This window comes from Zonotrichia albicollis, chromosome 1, assembly GCF_047830755.1.
Source record: "Zonotrichia albicollis isolate bZonAlb1 chromosome 1, bZonAlb1.hap1, whole genome shotgun sequence".
Lineage (NCBI taxonomy): Eukaryota > Metazoa > Chordata > Aves > Passeriformes > Passerellidae > Zonotrichia > Zonotrichia albicollis.
Window position 1 is genome coordinate 126,467,439 of NC_133819.1, and position 19,121 is coordinate 126,486,559.

At 38.7% G+C, this 19,121-nt stretch overlaps 1 protein-coding gene across 1 annotated transcript; it reads right to left on the reverse strand.

Moving 5' to 3' along the window:
* Positions 1 to 7,619: 7,619 nt before the first annotated feature.
* On the reverse strand, positions 7,620 to 17,634 carry IMPA1 (inositol monophosphatase 1). The gene is made up of 9 exons (XM_005479408.4): positions 17,472 to 17,634; positions 17,290 to 17,371; positions 15,819 to 15,952; positions 13,791 to 13,895; positions 12,482 to 12,527; positions 12,235 to 12,343; positions 11,417 to 11,525; positions 9,828 to 9,979; positions 7,620 to 9,403 (listed from the first exon to the last, which is right to left on the reverse strand). The coding sequence occupies exons 2-9, from the start codon at positions 17,350 to 17,352 to the stop codon at positions 9,285 to 9,287; spliced, it is 837 nt and encodes a 278-aa protein (XP_005479465.1). The 5' UTR covers positions 17,353 to 17,371; positions 17,472 to 17,634; the 3' UTR covers positions 7,620 to 9,284.
* Between the last annotated feature and the right edge of the window lie 1,487 nt (positions 17,635 to 19,121).

Sequence of the window (19,121 nt, forward strand, 5' to 3'; positions counted from 1 at the left end):
ACATAGGAGCTTCAAGAAAGGGAAAACACAGCTGCATTAATCAAATGGCTGGTCACCTACTGAAAGTGTTTGAGAAGAGGCTGCTCTCTTCATTCAGATCTGTGGTGTTGCAGGGTTTGGCTGCTGAGCACTGAGCTATTCACAAGGCCAGAAGCAGTGGGTGATCTGAACATTCGTCCCCCAGAAGCTGGGGGAAAAGGAACTGTTTACCAGAACCACCTCCTCCTCTCTGGCATGGTGCTGGTTTGTCACTGCTGAAAGTGGAGGCTCAGGGATGTAAAGCATTTTGGTGGTGATGAGAAGAAAGTATTTGACTCAAGGTCTCCTAGCCTAGCCACAAAAAAAGCAAATTAATGGGTACAAGTTAAATTAGCATTTATCAAGTAAAAGTTTAAACATTTAAATTTCATTATACATGAATTTTTACAGGAAATTTAACTTTTCCAACCTTTTTTTTTCTCTTCATGCATGTGGATATTGGCTAGGTAATAAATATGTATAATACAGATGTATTGAATCTAGTAGCTTAACATAGCATTTTCTCCTCATGCTACCAGGAGTCATTTCCATGGCTCCTGAATGTGTCAACATGAAATCAGTGGAGTTACACATAGAACTACCTCACCCATCTAAGTTCCCTCCCCTGCCCTCACTCACCTAATCAGTTCAAATTGCATCAACTACAATCTGGTTTAATGTGACAAAGTACCTGCTGTATGTCTCTTCAGGCCCACCTACGTGCTTGCTGTGAATGTGTTTTCTTTAAAAAGCAAGTGTACTAAGAGCCAAAATTGAACCAAGCCAAGCTAATTCTGTTGCATGAATCTTCTGTTTACCAAAATATCTTCCTTCTAGCAGAAAGGTACTGCAAATTGTCCTATTATCAGCTTGCAAGATCTCTGCCACCATAAGACACCCCCTCAACCCTCCCTTACACGCCCTTTGCGAAACGAAATGCATCCTGTTGATGGTGTTGCTGTCTGAGTTCATTGAGTTTATGCTGTCTCTGAAGTCATTGATAGAAGAGATTGCAACAAGCAGGGTGGGAGTGGATTTACAGATCCTGCACTGCGTTTGGAAATGCCAGGGATAAATTTTCACAGACTGTAATGGCAGAGTCACACATCTGAGACACTGCCTCCGTGTGTCATCATGCATATGTTGAAAGATATGAAGCAAGTGGGGAGAAAAAAACCTTCAAATGAAATAAAATATTTTAATGAGCATGCTCAGGTAAAGATGAACAGAGCAGAAAAATGTCTTATTTGATTTACTGTCTACATTACCTCAGTAGATGTAATTGGATTTGGAGGCTTTTATTGTAACTGATGCCACTTTAGAAAATCATTAGTCTCTTTATAGGTTAAACTGTAACTGAGTTTTCCCCAGTTTCTTATCTTCTGTGCAGATGGTGCCTTTTCTTGTGAAAGTTAAGCCAAATAAATAGCTTTAAATATTTGTGGAAAAACTGACTAATAACTTATTTTCCTGGATGTTCAGATAAAATAAAATTATTTTTTAAAGACATGCAAATATCTGTTTCCAGAAAGCTCAATCTATATAAGCTTTACTATGGATTACATCAGATCCACAGGGCTCTGTGTAGGTACAGACCCTTCTAGAACAGAGCCACGTGTGGAGTTGGAAGTAACTGCATTTAGGACTCATTTCAAGTAAATCAAGAGATGTACTTTTGTATCCTTTTTAAAAATTTTTTTCTTCACTTCTTGAAGTAGTGTCATTCTAAAAGGGAAGACAGGAGGGTATCCTATCCTAAGGAACTCCAGTGAAGAACATGTTTACTTGAGACAGGGAATGGGGTTGTGATTTCTCTCTCTGCTTCCAATCCTTTGAATATTTTGTCCATAATTCTTTCATTTGAATTAAAAAGAAAAACAACAAACCAAACAAAACCAACAACAACAACACACAAACCAACAAATGAAAATCTCTAGACAATCAGCTCTCTACTCTGGATTAACAAGGGGACATAATCCACTTGATTTCAGTTGAGATGCACTGAAGATTGCAATGAAAACTTTAGGAAGAAGAAATAAACTAATAACAGAATCTGCTGAACTGGAGGAACTAACTGAATATAGAATTGGAGTGGCATTTCCTAAAATCTCAGGTATTAGGCTTAACAGTTGGCAGGTACAACTGGCAGAAAGAAATTCTTCTGACTAATAACTTCTGGCTAATAACTACTAGTTAATAATTTTCCATGATACTTAAATAAAAGATAGGAAAAGTTAACATAACTGGAATGTGTACTGTGGCAATCATATTATCTCTACTAATTGATTCATTTGACAGAATAGCAGTGTTTTTCAGTGTCAGTCACACAAAATGCCTGTTGATGGGAATCATTATGTCCAGGCTTGCACTTCCTTTCAGTGGAAACTGCTATTAACATCTCAGTGCCTACAGAAGCAAAGCTTTTTACCTCCCTCTGCTATGACAGTTTGTCATTATGAATTCCATTTCAACACAGTGAGCTGAACAAGGTGCACAGATGAAGTGGGGGAAAATTTACTTTTACAGGGCTATTACATTGCTAATTACAACTAAATAAATATTGAAAGACGAATTTCTAACAACATTAACCATTAATCTCTTTTAAATGTGTTTTGCTGGAGGACTGTCGAGAATTGTAACCACAATTTCAAGTATAATGAAGCAGAAATAAAGGGGGTTTTTATTATTTTTACCTTTCAGTAGTGAGGTGATTGTTTGCCTACAATAGGCCAATGCAAACATCCAATAAAGTGGAGGCTTATGCCATTAATAAAGTCATCCTGATGAACTCTTACACCTGAATTTACTTGTTTTAATTCTGGAGAAATGATAGAAAATTGAAAATCCCTACAGAGGTTTTCTATATAACTCTATAGATGTCACCATACCTGTTTGTTATGAGAGCTGGAAAAGAATGACATTTCTAAAACTAGAAACATTCCCTGCAGGTATTAATAAAAGGTGGTACCAAACTAGGACCTCCTGTCCCTGCTGCTGTTGGCCTATTCTGGCCAAGTCCCTCTCTTACATTCCCCAAGATCGCACACTGCAGCAATCCCCAGGTCAGCACATCTCAGCTGGGATCCCTTTTCCACAGATATTTGTCCTTGGCCAAGAACCCCAGCACCAGAAACAGTATTAGGAGCTTTTCTCTTGTCCAAAGAGAAATTTGCAACTGAGGAAGGAAGGACAGTGTAGTTGTCTTACAGCACCATAGAGAAGCCATAGTACAAAAGAGATATACCATGCTGATCCCCACTGGAGTTACTGATTTTAATTCACCCTGACCTGTATTAAAGGGCATTGCAGACAGTACAGGACACATCTCTCCATTCAGTACTTGCTTTTTGGAAGCAGAGACCTTGGGGCCTTCCCAACAGCCTGTGGAGGTGTGCCTGGTAATGTCCTTATGCTGGGCATGTCCTGTGTGGTGTGCCCTGGCACGGCACCCCCAGACATGTTACAGGGAGGGCAGGAAAGTATTTTCCTGAGACAAGTCTTTTCATGGGAGGTGGTACCACTCAATACCCACACTGAGATAAACAGTGAACTTTTTGTCAGTAATGCATTGGCACTTAACATGTAGGACACTGCCTTCATAGGCAAGGTCATAAATACAAATAAACTTTTTCAGGATGCAGCACAGAGACCGTGAAACCTTGAAATAAGCAGATGTGTTATCTGCCCATGATTGAGCAGATCCTGAAAAATATAGTCTGAATATACTATTGTACAGGTAAAATGCAGATAGCTACTAATGTTCCTTTACATCATCTCAACACATTTGGAGGCAAAATATTGAGCTTGTTTCCTCTTTGGAAAATAAAACAGTTGTATCTCAAAACTCAGAGACCAGCTTATTTGTGTCAGGGTTTGTTGTTCCAGGGCTGTATCTGCATACAAGATTAATACATGCGTGCCCAGAAGATTATCTGGTAGGCTAAAGGAAAGGCTTTTAAAAAGACATGTCCTAATTTATGACAGAAAAAAAAACAAACAAAACAAAACAAAACAAAAAAAAAAACCCAGAGGAAATTTTTACAGCCCTAAATGCAGTAAAATCTAATGACTTGTATGTTTTAATCTTATTTTAGAGTTTTGATTTCTGATCTTTTGTGATTGATGACACAATCTTCAACATATATTGAAAAGGAGGGAACATTAATTCTGCTGGCACAAACACTGTTTCACACTCCTTCTCAAGTCAGAAAAAACCAGAGCTAAAGTCCTCACAAAATTTTGGCATTGTTCTTCCGAATAGCTCTCAGTTATACAATAACTACAGGGAGCAGGAGGGTGGAGGGCATGCGTGGGAAAGGGAATATTCTCTAAAGCAAAGAACACCCTCCTGGTGTTTCCCTGGCTCCGGCTGCCATCTAGCGCTGTGCCGGGAGCGGTGAGGGGCGCGGCTCTTGGCTGGTTTGCGCATCTTCCCGAGACCGCCCTGCGCCTGCATCCACGGGCAGGATACCCAGCACGGAACCACCCCTCCCGGCACAGCAGCAGAGGAAGAAGTAACCTCAAAGCTGAGAAAGAGCTTCTATGAAATTATTTCTCAAGTATTTGCAGTACAAGCACTTCTGAATGGTTGTAAACGTAGTCTCTGGCGAGATAAGGAGTGACATAACAACGCAAACCTTAATCTTTCACTGCATTAAAAGGGGAGGCTGGCTTGCCTATTGCTGTGGCACAGCCATTGCTACTGTATTTTCTTCCTCTTTTCCTTCCATTTTAATGGGAGTGCAGAAAGCCCAATTCCCAGCTAAAGCAAGTTTTGTATAGAGAGAATCACCTCAGTGTAAAAGTCATCCCTGGGATTGTGCGAACCAAGAGTAAGTATGCCACAGTGCATGCAGGCAATGTACTGTCACAGACATCTTTTGTGAAAAATCCTTTCTTTAGCATTTTTCCCCCTTCTGGGAAGCTGAGGCCCCAGAAAGGGAATGTAAACAATGGTTATCTGCTGCTGTGGAATGCAGCAGGTGCACCTGTGATTGGCCCATGTTGCAGGTTTACAATCAAAGGCCAAGCTCTCTCTGGGACAGAATCAGAGAGCTCTTTTGTTTATTCATTCCTTTTCTATTCTTAGCTTAGCAAGCTTCTGAACTTTCCTCTATACCCCTTTTAGTATAGTCTTAATGTAATATATATCATAAAATAATAAATCAAGCCTTCTGATCATGGAGTCAAGATTCTCGCCCTCTCTCTTCACCCCTGAAAGACCCTTGCAAGCCCTGCAACAATGTACCAGCCATCAAAAGAGCCTATAAGCTTCTGGAACAGGATCTACACTCATCATTATTTTTAGCATCTTAATAGCTTGAATTGTGCTAGAAAAACAGTTCTGCTTTGCTTTGGAAGAGAGCATTCCATTCTTTAATCCATTCTCCTTCTCAAACAGGCAGGAGTTCATAGCTCTTTCATACAGTGCCATAATCTGCTCTCGGCTGAGCGCAGTCCTCCAGTTTGTTTGTTCCAAATGCTGCACAGAGCTTTGAAGGGTGTCAGATTTTCTTTGCCCTGTTGTTTTAGCAGACAAACAGCAGATAGTGGTCATTGAGGACATTTCAGAAGCTCCCACTGACCTTTAAGAAGCTGCAGATCTTTGTGTGAAGATTGTGCAAACTGGAGCATGATGTGACAGACCATATTCACTGCTGCTGTTGGTGCTGGATAAGCAGTGATCCAGAGGCGGAACGGATTTTGCTGTTCACAAGATCTGGCTGACACTCTTGAGGTGTCACATCATTGACATCCTTGTGATGCCTGGAGTTTGTGCAAATAAAGGCAGCCATGCCAGCTGCTGTAGATCCAAAACCAGTGTGCTGCTGGAGAGTTGCCTGCCAGCACTGTAGCAACAGGATCAGATTGGTGAAGGAAGTAATTACCTCCCTCACAGGTTGTGAATAGAATTGAATCAGCAGCTGGCTTTGAGAGGATGGGAAGAAACTCAGGAAAAGAAAGAGATGTTCCTTATTTAAAATGCTTCATTACCAAGGCCACAAGATGGCATTTTATATCTAGTCAGAATGCCTAGCTCCCATGGACATTAGACTAAGCAAAATTAAACCCAGCTTTAGGTCACAGATATGAGGGATAGTCCATGTTCCATAAGGGGAGGGGGGGCAGATGAGGGATTTTCTGCAGGGCTGTTGAAGAGGGCTGGACAAGAGCCTGAAGCCTTTTGTGATTATGGCAATATTTCACGCTGGGAAGAGCTCTGCAGGATTGCATCTACTGGAATACTCTGCTTTGCAGCTAGAGCAAGGCTCTGCAGGCCATCATGGGAAACAATCACAACTGATCAGCAAATCAATAAATGGAGAGCACCAGCGATGGATGATTGCCAGGACAGAAGATGAAGGCTCCTGCATACACAGCAGTGCTAGAAGTCACTATTACCCATTTTGTAGTACTACTTGTTTCAGTGTTTTAGGCTAAAAATTAGTCCCCTCCTTGCAGACTTTTGTTAAGACGAGCAGTAGGCTCTGTAGTAACTGTAGTGACAATGTTTACCCATTTAAATTCTGAAAGTAAAGGCAAAAGGACTGCTTAAATTTGCTCATGTATTCCTTTTACTTACAGTAGTGGTTTTTAAATTTTTTTTTCACTCACTCCAGAAGCTGAGTCTGGTCACTTGATCTTCTTGCACTTGTAAATTTTGAGTGTTCTTCATTCAGAGCTGAGGTTCAAACCACATTGGAATTTTCCAGCTGAAGTCCTGCTTTGTTCACTGAAGAGCTAAGCAAGAAAATTTCCTGTACACTCAATCCTTTCTGAGGAATATTCATGATATTGACAGTTAATCTGTTCAATCTGTGGTAACTGCCCTTCCTATCCAATTGTCTCATTGCCCAGCAAAAGCTATCTTGTAAACATATAATTGTATCTTAAAATTATTTTTAAAATATCTAAGAGGACTAATTCTGCCACTCCATCTTTCAAAGCAACAAAACCACACCTCTAACAGTTTTGAACACTCAGGTACCACTTCGCATATAAACTCTCAAAAGCATTTTGAATACACAGCAATCTTGACTTCTCTGTTTTATTACAGAAACTTGTCAAAATTGCAGGCTAGATCAGAAACAAAATGTCTTTAAACTTAATAATTACATTTCAGTGTCCTTTCACAAGACAAAAGAAGTGGGCATATATTGAAGAGGTATCTGAGAAGACAATGCCTAGTTTCCAACACAACTAGAGTGAAGAGGGCCAAGATAAGAATCATAACAAGTTTTTCCTCAGATAACATTATTGGGAAACCTAACAATGAGAAAGCCACATGCTTCAACGAGCTGACAGACCTCCAGCACAAATGACTGGCAAGATAACTCAAAATTTGAGTCTAAAGTTTGAGGTTGGAGATGATTAATGAACCACGATCTCAGTGGAGTAAGTAAGTCAAAATATTCCCTCCAAAACCCAACTGCAGGTGCACACATAATCCTACATCTAAGGCATGACACTTTATGATCTGAGCACATCAGAGGCCAAGAAGTGGTGTTCAACTCCAACAGTTTGAGACCCCCAGATCCAGCCTGATGGGTCACAGCACTGGACCTGATGAATGCTAAGAAAGGAAGCACAGCTAAAGCCACTGCTGCTAAAGTGTATTTATTTCTAACATGTTCTCCCATCTCAAGTACTTTTTAGACATATCTTCATTCACAAATAAAGTTATGCAGATTTTGTTATACAAAAGCCACAGAAATGGTACAGAAAACATTTCAAAAATAACCATGATCCCACACATATTGTCTACAGCAATAAAGTTACAATGAAATGCTCAGAAGGTTTACATCCTTGTCAACAGGAATTTAAAACGTAAAGTAATTCTAAGTCTGGCTTTTTGGGAAGACCTTTAAATAGGAGGCTGACCTTGTTAACATTAATCACCCGGCATTAGGTACATCATCAAATTAAGTGTTTCTGGAAAATCTGCATAAATCAACTGATACAAGAACCTGACATTTATAATATGCAATTGTCATTTATAATATGCAATCTCATGAAACTTCAATATACCATTTTTCCAAGTAAAAATAATGGGACAGCAGTATATAAAGGCAGGTTTTCCAAAGCACTCTTGTGTCTTAACTAAACAACCAGAGAGACAACTTTCTTTTCAACACAAAAAAAAAATGTCTAAAAACTGATGTGACATCTTTTTTTTAAAGTGCATTAATTATCTGAACAGTGCACTGATGCTTTTAACAATCTTAAATACAAAAATTTTTTATACAGAACCAGTATAATTTTCAAAGTTTACAACAACTGACACCTAGAATTAAATCACTACCCTTTACATTCAGGTATACATCTTCCTCTGTGTACATTCTGTAAAACACAATGGAAACCTGGTCCTGGTTGGTCATTGCTTTTGTAGCTTACGAAAAAATTAGAAAAATATGTAAAAAATATGGACTGTGGGCGTATTTCTTTTGCCAGCTGAAGTATTGAAAACTCTCTTGGATTTAATGATTCCTTAAGACTGTGAAACACACTCATCCATGAATAAACTCAATCAAAATTAAAATCCTACTGCATCTTAATTTCAAGTAAGTACATTTGGTGATAGATGTGCTCAGAACTTAATTCTGGAAAATGAACATATTTTCTGGCACAATAACTATTACTTTTGAAATTGTAATGGATTTGCAAGTGTACTGGCCACAAACGAGGCTAAAGAAGAGATTGTGTCTACCATTGGAAAGGCAGAATGATGACTACAAAATCAATGATATGGAAGTAATAAAGGCTTTAAACTGCAGTCAAACCTACAAGCAACCAACAGGTTTGGAAATGTGTGAACCACCTCTACAAAAACTGCAATGAGGTAAGGAAATGGATACACTGGAGACCAGACAAAGACTGCATAAACAGTAATGCCTTCATCTTCTTGGGTTCAGGATCAGATGTGATGATGTGGTGTTAGGACAGTGGGTTTTGTTTCTGTCACTGACAGAACTAGAGATCTTTATTTATCTAGACATCAAAGAGTCTCTTGCTATGTGTTCCAGTAAAGTATAAAACTTGAAAATACTAGTTGCATATATTTACTAATTTTTCTAGATTTTATCTAATTGTGATGTTAAATAAAATACTCAGCAGTTACAGCTTACTTAGAATGTTGTTCAATCTCAAAGCTCTACTTAGCAGCCACACCAGTACTGAAAGACTACCATCTATTCAAGGCAGCACGACCACCATGTGGGAAAATGAGACAACATTAGATAAGGACATTTATGGTGCAGCTTTGGTGCTCAGTTGGTTGCATCATCTCTTCTCAGAGGAATTACTTGAAGGGCTTTGGCTATCCTCTCCCCAATAGCTCGACTACTTGCTGCAATTATTCTCCGAGACATCAAATCAAATGGTCCACCTAGAAAGCAAAGCAAACAAAGCAACCAGTTTATGTATGAAGAAAATTAAAAGTTGGTATGAAAATAAGCACTGAAAAAAAATTGAGTGTAAATTATACATTATTATTTAGGACCAAATTTTTCCTCTGGACAAAATGCATTTAACACAAGTACCTCATATAAGCCACATTTAAATTCTCTTCAATGGATGTTTACTGTCTTTTTTCCCTTTTCCAGGAGTCCAGCCAAGGGACTAAAGGTTGTCATCTTGCCCAAGAACATACAATTAACCCATTCCTCATCTGTTAACAGGCTGGGAACTGCTCACTAGTGGTAGCTTGGAAAGAGGACTGTAAAGAACTTGCCTTCTCATTTCAGCTACATTTTGCTCCCCATCAGCCATTTAAAAGGACAAGAGAGTATTATGCAGGCCCATGCATTTACCTGTTACATCCAGCAGCACTCCACCAGCTTCAGTAATAATGATTCCAGCTCCTGCCATATCCCAGCAGTGAATCCCCATCTCGTAATAGGCATCAGCTCCACCTGTTGCCACAAGGCACATATTCACAGCTGCTGTACCAACAGCTCTAATCCTACAGGAGAGACAATATGTTGTTTTAAAAGAGGAGAGTTTGCAAAAAAGTTACACTGTCTGTAATAGAAAATACAGAGAACACAGAATTGTCATGATGGAAGTGAACTGAACTAGAGAAAGCATGATGAAGTGCTGCAGTGAAACATGAAAAATGGAAATGAAGTGTTACTTTGGAGAGTTTTCAAAATACAGCAAATTTGTAGAAATTACATGTACAAATTCTGTTAATAAATTTTTGTTTAAACACATTTTAAATTATTTCTTGAACTAAAACATATTATGGAAGATCACTTCCCATGAAACAATAACAGTCTATTCTGCTCTTTGAATGCCTGAATTCAAGGACAGTGTACACTTTTCAGTGCTGAAAACACTTTTTTTTTTCCAGTTTCTCTGGTGATGCTCAGTAAGCATTTCTGACTTGCCAAACCCTCTAAAAGTAATCATAAAAATTAAATTACACAGCATAAATTTGGTCTTGATAACTTCACCAAATCCTCAGGTCACAAATTCCAGTTTCTTTTGGAAATGTCAATGTACTTAGGCATTTTATTTGTGAACAATAGTTTGACACTGGGGCTGATTTAAGTTGCTTCTTGCAATAGTTTAGCTGCTATCAATCACAATTTAACGTACAGTTTACTGTTAATTGAAATAACTGCAGTTTTTAGTACAAGTCACACTTACTTGCTAAGTTGAACTCACAACACATCTAAAATGTATTTCCTACTTACATCTTAGCATAAATCATTTAGCAACATCAGAAGACTTTTTGAAAATAGGAAAAAACCTACGTCAAGTGTCAAAACAAGAATCCCAAGAATCTCAGCATAAAACTTGTTAGATCAGAAACACAGATACGGTTGAGTAATGAAAAACTGTCTACTGAAAACAACTTTATACAAGATAGTTTGTGGAAATGTAGACTGGCTTATCTGGAGGAGAAAAAGCAGGGAATGCAACCAAAACAGGAGCAGTTTATGGACAATTTCAACTACTCAGATTAAAATTGTATAGTTTTGAAAGAGGAAAGGGAGATCTATTTTTGTCTTATATATATATGAAAAACAATTTTCATTACTACAAGGAAAGGAAATTAAGAAATGTCATATAGCTTCTGTTCATCCAGCTTTATCTAGGGGGAAAAAAAGGCACAAAATTGTATTTAATTTTTTTAACTACTAAATACAACACTTTGTAGTCCTGCAAGCCCAAACATGCTTTGCTTCCCAACACTGATTGTTAGCACTCTCTGCTGCATGTCCCAGCTTGAAAAAGTTAAATACAGTTTCTCTGTGGAAGCTATTAGACAGAAACATTTAAATCACATTTCATATTTAAGGTGTCAAATATAATTTGACTTTTTAAAATTATTGTATTCATAATATTAACCACCAGTATATATAAATATTTATAGAAATAGGAAGTATCTTACCCATGAATAGGAATACTGAGAAGTCTTTCCATATTAGAAAGAATTATTTTTATAGCCTCTGGATCACGATTTGACCCCAATTCTGTTACTAAAAGGGATTTTGTAATGTCTGGAAAAGAAACAAAACCTCACTCTTCCAACAGCACAACTTAAACAGTCACAGTAACTAGCAGAGTTTACTTCATTGCTTTCTTATAAGACTGAATAAAAGTATGCGGTATCTTAATAAAATAGTACATATATCAAACATATAAAAATCTGTCATTATTTGGAAAATTGCAGGAAAAAAATACAATTAAAGAAGCATGATCTGCTCCAACTGTGCATATACATTAACTGATACCAGTACTAAACAGAATTCTATTGCTATAAAAATTTTAAAAGTCTTGAGATCCTAGAAGATGTCATTTGAAGCATGGATTTTACTTGATGTAGGATTGTAAACATAGAAGAGTGGTACTGACTTCAACCAACCTGGGAGAAGCTGAATTGTTTGGCAGATTTGTTTCACTCTAAAGAAACATCTCAAACAGATTGCAGACACATAGGGAATCAAAGACAAAGAAACCAACTAACAAAACCACAATACATGGGAAATAAAATCTTCAATTGACGAGTCCTGATTTTGCACAGATCACATCATATACACCAAAGAGAACATAAAAGGTGTTTCTTAAAACTAGACAGCCCATGGCCAAAGAAAGTCTTGCAAAACAAAACTATGAGCTAAGAAATATCAATATGCCCAGGTCTCAAATTTCTCCTGTCTCACTTGCAATCTGGCAATTACCAGAAAGAAGCTCCTCAGTTCAGCTTACCTTCTTGGCCTGATACTTGCAGTTTCTGACCATTGCAAAATGCACCTTTTCCTTTTCTGGCAGTATACATCTTGTCTTCTATACAACTGTACACAATTCCAAACTCTATCTGCAAGAAAAAGGAAAATTATCTTGTGGGGTTTTTCCCTTTATTCCTATTTCCTGTGAAATAGGAAATTACAGAACTTAGTTGTAACTAGAAGCAAGCATTTGAATTTGATTAGATATTAAGTAATAAAAACTATACCTTTTTGTTTACAACAAAGCCAATTGAAACTGCCACAAATGGAAACCTACAAAACAAAACATTTCACTAATTTATAGTAGATACTAAATTTCTTTCATTACCATGTTTACTCTTAATAAAGACAGTTAAATGTAATGTATATTTCAAAAACAAACTTGGACTATACAGAACTGAGTTTTCTGCAATTTGCACAATTTAGCTGACAATAGAGCCAACAACACTGGTTACCATTTGAAACACAAAGTTTTCTACCCACTGGGGCTGCCAGTCCTGTTCGAGCTGTTCCTAGCCTAGGGACTGGTTTTTACAGCCAGAGAATGCAAACAAGCCTCTATGCTACCAACCTTTCTCAGAAGGAACAAGCTGACCAAAATGGTCTCATAGAAAGAACCACGGTAGCTCTCCCACCACCTCCCCTTTCTCCACCAAAGCCAGGACAAAGAGAGATACTGAAGAATGCAGGAAGGGTGAAGAGAGTGGGACTATGTAAGACATGGTGGATTGCATCTCAGTCCATGTTCGAAACAATCAACCAATGAATTAATTTTTACTTTTTTTTTTTCCAATTCCTAGACATTTGCTTTTATTCTTTCTGCAAAAAATGCCAACTTTTAAGCCTGTGGATTCAGCAGAATGGGTTCTTTCCCTATAACTTTCTGAACATGTTATTCAGCACGATTCAGAAGGTGTTTCAAAGCCATTGTGCACATAGCAGCAGTCATTTCAAAACTGAAATCAAGCAGACTCAGAAAAGCTCACTGGGGCCAAAATCTATCACATTTAAAAGATGTAATTAACAGGCTCTCAGCATTACTCTGTAAGTCCCCTCCTCATCTTGGTATGAAATACCATTGGTAACAACTGGTCATATCCTGCTTTCTTTCATAGCTGGGGCTCCTAGACCTCAATGGATTTGAAATTTCTTAGAAATCAGCATCTGAAGCTGTTATTTCCTTTCTGAAGATGCTGCAACTTCTTATTCTGTATCCTGCTCCTGTTGAAATCTGCCCATCTATCTCTGAAATCCATGCCAAAGGCTGCTGACCTCTGCTACATAATACAGGCCTCATATGGAACAGGTGATGTAGGTAACAGAGCAAGACTATTACAACACTCACAGGAACATTAAAATGCTTGCAAAGACTGCCCAATGGCTCTCAATAAGCAGCAATTTGTAACTTTTAACAAGTTCATAGTATCTCTTTTAAAACAGTTTGAAAATTAAAAACAACTTCACTTTCATGGAACTGGAGAAAGAAAAAGGGTAATCAGATGAGGTTGCTAACATAAAAAAAAATGGAGGGTGGACCTGTGTACAAAGTTGGTGGTTCCATCAATCGGGTCTATAATCCATGTGGGGTTATCTGTCAGAATGCTGCCCTCTCCAGCTGCAACAGATTCTTCGCCAATAAAGCTACAGTAGAAACACATTTAAAGACAGAAAATGTTTAAAATGTCAGAATTACAACATTGTCCTTGACACTGAAATTCTCAAAAGTGAGATGAAGCTTTGAGTATCACCAGTGATCATATGCAAAAAACTGAGAAATACAGTATTTATCCAGAAAGCACCAACCATATCTGACCAAGTTTGCATTAATATTTATGATGTCAAGGATAAGCACAATATGTGGGGAAAAGAATCTTATGTTTCAACATAGAAACAATACCAGAATTTAGCATTCACAATATACATTCACATTCCCAATATACATTCACAATAGAATAATACCAGAATTTAGCATTCAGAACACTGACATTTTCATAACTTTTTTCCAGTAACAGCATAATCAAATTTTGTTCAAAATACCTACAGTTATTTACACCTTTCAGCTTATTTGTGCTATACAACATTATTTTGCAGTTTGTGTTTTCAGTGAAGAATGTCTCTGTGGTCTTACATACCTTGTTAGAACATGCAGCAACTGTTAAACTTGAAGACTGATTCCAACCCAAATATGACAGAAAGTTGTTCATCTCAAAAGTTTAGTTTTACAAGCATGACAAAATGGTAACATGATAAAGGGATGAAATTCAAACCAGAGTTCCTGAAGAAGATGGGTGAGTGCATGCTCAGCCACAGCACTAAACCCCTGGACACAGCACCCCAAATTCCACAAGTTTTGCTACTCAGAAAAGTGTTTACGACTGCAAAATTATTAGAATGAGTCTAAGTGGGAGGAATTCTCTTTGAGGCCTTTAGCAGGTTGTCACAATTTATCACACATTACTCAACCTATGAAAAGTTTGCAGCAAACACACACTTTCCTCCAAAACCATGTAAAATAACTGCTGGGAGGAAACAGATGAGGTCTCTTTAATATTGACTGGGAGTTTTATGATTAACTACAGAAGTGAGGATGACTAATCAGAGAGAAACAGCATGTTTCCAAAAAGCAGCAGGCCTTCAGAAAAATGAGACTGAATATAGGTGGATGAGTAATTCACTGGAAAGTTCAGCACCATTATGTCTAATGTGACATTGGTTACCTAAAATAAAAAGAAGCTAAAATAATCTGAAATGCTAATCAATGTCACAGAACCTTGTTACTTCAAGGTCATTCCACAAAGTCTGTATGCTTACACTAATTTGGTTACTGAACTTTTGCACCACCTCAGCTGTTCCAGTTCTGTGTCAATTTCTTACATTTCACATTACATAGCTACAATAACAAAATCTCCAAGAAAATTAAAGAAAAATTAGCAAACTGACTTTAAGGAAACTGCATTGAGCTTGAGCCATTATGTCAAAATGCTTAAGACAGACCCATATAAGCAAAATACAGATTACCCTTCTCAGGGGGTGGGGGACAGGGGTATAGAGAGCAATGGAAGAAGGGGAAAAAAGGAGAAGAGCAATTAAGAAAACCAGTATTTTGTATGAGAATTCCAGTCTTTCTGTTATGCAGAAGAAGACCCTGTCTTCTTTTAGGGATATTTTATGTTGTAAAACTGTATGAGATCTGCCAAAGGCACACTCATTTCCACAGGACCCATCCAACACAGACAGCAAAGGCACGCTAGTTTCAAAAGCAGACAAGAAATTTGGGGTTTAGGTCTCTTGGGGCCACCTTTCACTTTCCAACACAATAACCAGGAAGTTTCTTAACTGGAAGTGACTTTCAGGCTAAGTTTTGTCTCATGACAGTAGACCTGGGGACACCTCGCTTTGTTACTTCAGCCCTGGGCAAAACTTCAACCCATTACTACACTAAAATACTTGATTTATTGAAGGTAATGCTACAACTTGCCAGCATGCCAGCTGTAATAAAACTCTGCCAAGCAAAATCATAAACTTTCCATTTTTCTTCTGTCAAAAGCATACAACAAGCCATACCTGTGAGAAGGATACTTTTCTTTTATCAAAGAAATAATGAAGTTTTCTACTTTTTGATCAGTTTCTGTCACTAGATCTACAGGTGAGCTTTTAGTCATAACAGATATTTCTTCTTTGAGTGCTCCACGGATTATCTGTTGAAACAAAAACAAAAAAATATCTTTCATTTTTAGCAATATGGAAAATATTAGATTTCAAATAAATATTTCAAAAAAACCTAACATAATTTTTACAATCATTTTCTGTACTGCACACACAAAACACAAGCAGTGACATAACCTGGATTTAACTGCAGGAGCTGGAACTTGCATATCTAGCCCCTATTCAGTACAAAGTTTTACATAGCTTTAAATCTAAGTACAAAAAGAAGATCTCAAGGTAGATGAAACTGGAATCCATTTTGTAAGGACAAATTTTAGATTTACAAATTTAAATACCAGAGCTGAATAAAACACCTAACACTGAGCTCAAGTCAGGTATTTTTAGCCAGACCCTGCATTTATGATCTTAAAACTCTCAGTACCAGCTGAAGCAAGAACCCATGTCTCACAGCCCACAGAATTATTTCACTGTAACTCAGAAAGATTTTCTGAGGGAAGACTTTATTACATGAGGCATTGCAGAGACAATGTTCCACAGACTTTGCAGCTCCAGGGGACAGAATTGTTACATGTGCCATCTTGTTTGCCTGCCACAGTCTTCAAATGTACTAACTAGAACTACTAAGAACCAAAACATCTGGTAACCACTTGTGCTGAGGCTTTGCCAAGATGTACGAAGTTTTTCTTGTTCCAAGCCATCTCACACCTCATATGGCAAAATATCACCAATGTAAGGGATGGTTCTTATTTACAGAAGCAAAGCAGTCTTCATGAAGAGAAACAATCACAGATTAGATTGGTTTGGGTTGGAAGGAGCTTAAAAGACCATTTATCTCCAGCTCTCCTGCCATGGGCAGGGAAACCTCCACTAGACCAGACTCAGAGCTCTGTCCAAGCTGGCCTTGGACGCTTCCAAGGACAGAGGGAACACAATATGGCATTGAGTGCCATCAACGAGCCCCGCTACAAAGCTCACTGAGGTGTTCCCGAGAAAAGACTGTCACCAGCTTTCAGGTGGTAAAATAATACCGCAGACAGGAGTAGTTTTAGGGGGAAAATTGACATGCTCTTTGTTTACCACAATTCTGAATTTTATTGTTAAATCAAACTCAAGGAACAGAAGTTACTCCTCAGTTTTTAATCAGACTCCAAGGCAAGAAAAAGTGCAAAGTTGTTTTCTTGAGTTAACAGATTTTCAAACATAAAAGACACTCCAATCTTGTACTTGAACATCACAACCTATTCTGCTCATTTAGGTTTTTGACAAAACACTACCCAAAAGAAATTCCAACATCAACCTCCTTCAAAAGGTCATTAGACATATTATACTCAACAAATCACCTTATTATTTATAAAGAGCTTATACATACCTCCCCAGCTTTCCTTGCTAAACCAACTGCATAATCCATACATTCTTGCCAGGGATCTGCCATCTTTCCCGAGATAAAGAGCCTAGCAAAAGGAAATATTAACACCAAAAATTATTAGGGCTTGTTTTCTTCTTCTTTTTTTTTTGTATTTATTTTTACAAATTCGAGGTTTTTTCCTTCACCTGGTTTAAGCACTGCTCAAAGGAGGAAACAGGCAGCGCGCACGCCCCGCCCCGCCCCGCCCCAGGCTGCCGGACGCGTCCCGAGCGCTGCCGGACGCGCGGCCCCTCACGGCGCCCGAAATGGCGGCCGCGCCGCGCGCCGCTCTCACCGCTGCCGCCAGGCGCAGGCGCCGCGCGCGAGGCCACGGGCGGGCCCGCCCCCTCCGCCGCCGCCGCTCGGTGGCGCCCGCGCCTGCGTGTGAGGGAACCCGGGGCTGGGCGAGGCCGCCTCGGCGCCGGCGCTGTCAAAATGTACAGGAGAGGTGGTGAAATTAGGCTTTGATGTCGAGTTCTTGTTGTTAATTAGACGTGGCAGGGCGGAGATACCGTAAATGCTCTCCCATGGAGCACGCGATTGAAGTTTATCATAGAATTGAAAGGATGGTTTGGGTTGGAGGTTGGTTTAAAGATTGTGAAAAATGCATGTATTTTATGATTGGCTTTCCGCAAATATTAAAGTGAATATTATATGTGTTGTGTTAGAAAATAATGCTGTATTAATTTTCTTAAGTACTGTGTTAAATATAGTTGTAGGTTATAAAAATTGTTAAAATAGAAATGATGCTATGTAGGATGCTTTGTTTAACAGAAAGGGCTTGCAGCGAGATAGCAGCCACAGGACACCTAGATCTTTCATAGAAAGGGAATTTATTGCCTTCTTATCAGAAGAAACCAACTTCTTCCTGGCTTGGAGGCGCTGTTAGAATTAGAAGGAAGAAGTTGACACTGACCAGACAGAATCCTGTGTTTGAATGGAATTTATGCATCATGTATGAAGTGTATGAATGTGCAACAGGCTATTGCTCTTAAGGGTTAATCCTTTGTTAACGGGGGTCCTTTTTCGGGCTCGTGATGCCCAGAAAAAGGTACCCGGACGTCCGTAACTCTTTGTTTTTATTGTCTTTATAATATTGTCTCATATTGTCCTAATTTAATTTGTCCAAATTGTTATTACTCTAATTGTGTTACTATTCTTTTTAACTATTTTATTACTATTAAACTTTTAAAAATTTTAAAAACAAGTGATTGGCGTTTTTCACAAGATCATATGCAGCGCCTCTGCCGTGGCCAGGGATACCTTGCACTAGACCAGGTTGTCAGAGCCCCATTCCAACCGGGCCTTGTTCCCTTCCCGGGGCGGGGCATCCACATCATCTCTGGGACACCCGTGTCAGTGCCTCGGAACCCTCACGGAGGCCGAGTTCACAGAGTTCAACGATTTTTGAAAGCAATTTTCAGTGCAACTGATGCATCTTCAATATTAATTAAAATCATATAGAGGAAAAAGCTTTCCAAGCCTGACTGATACCCATGTAATTTTTCCCCCTGTTGTCTTTTGAGCCTATGTTCTGTTATCAGGTAAAGACAAAACACTGAGGGCTTGTTTTGTTCTCACAAATTGCAGCTGATATAACTGACTGTCCTATGTAAAATGGCGATCTGGCTAAACAGGTTAAGGGTTGCAATTTGCTTTACACTTAAAATAACCATAAAATGTCTACCACACCAAAAGAAGCAGTCCTGCCCCATTGCCGCAGTGCCAGCCCAAGGCACAGCTAGGCCAGAGAGGGTTAGTTTTGTCCTTTCCACATCACTGAACGAGTTTCCACT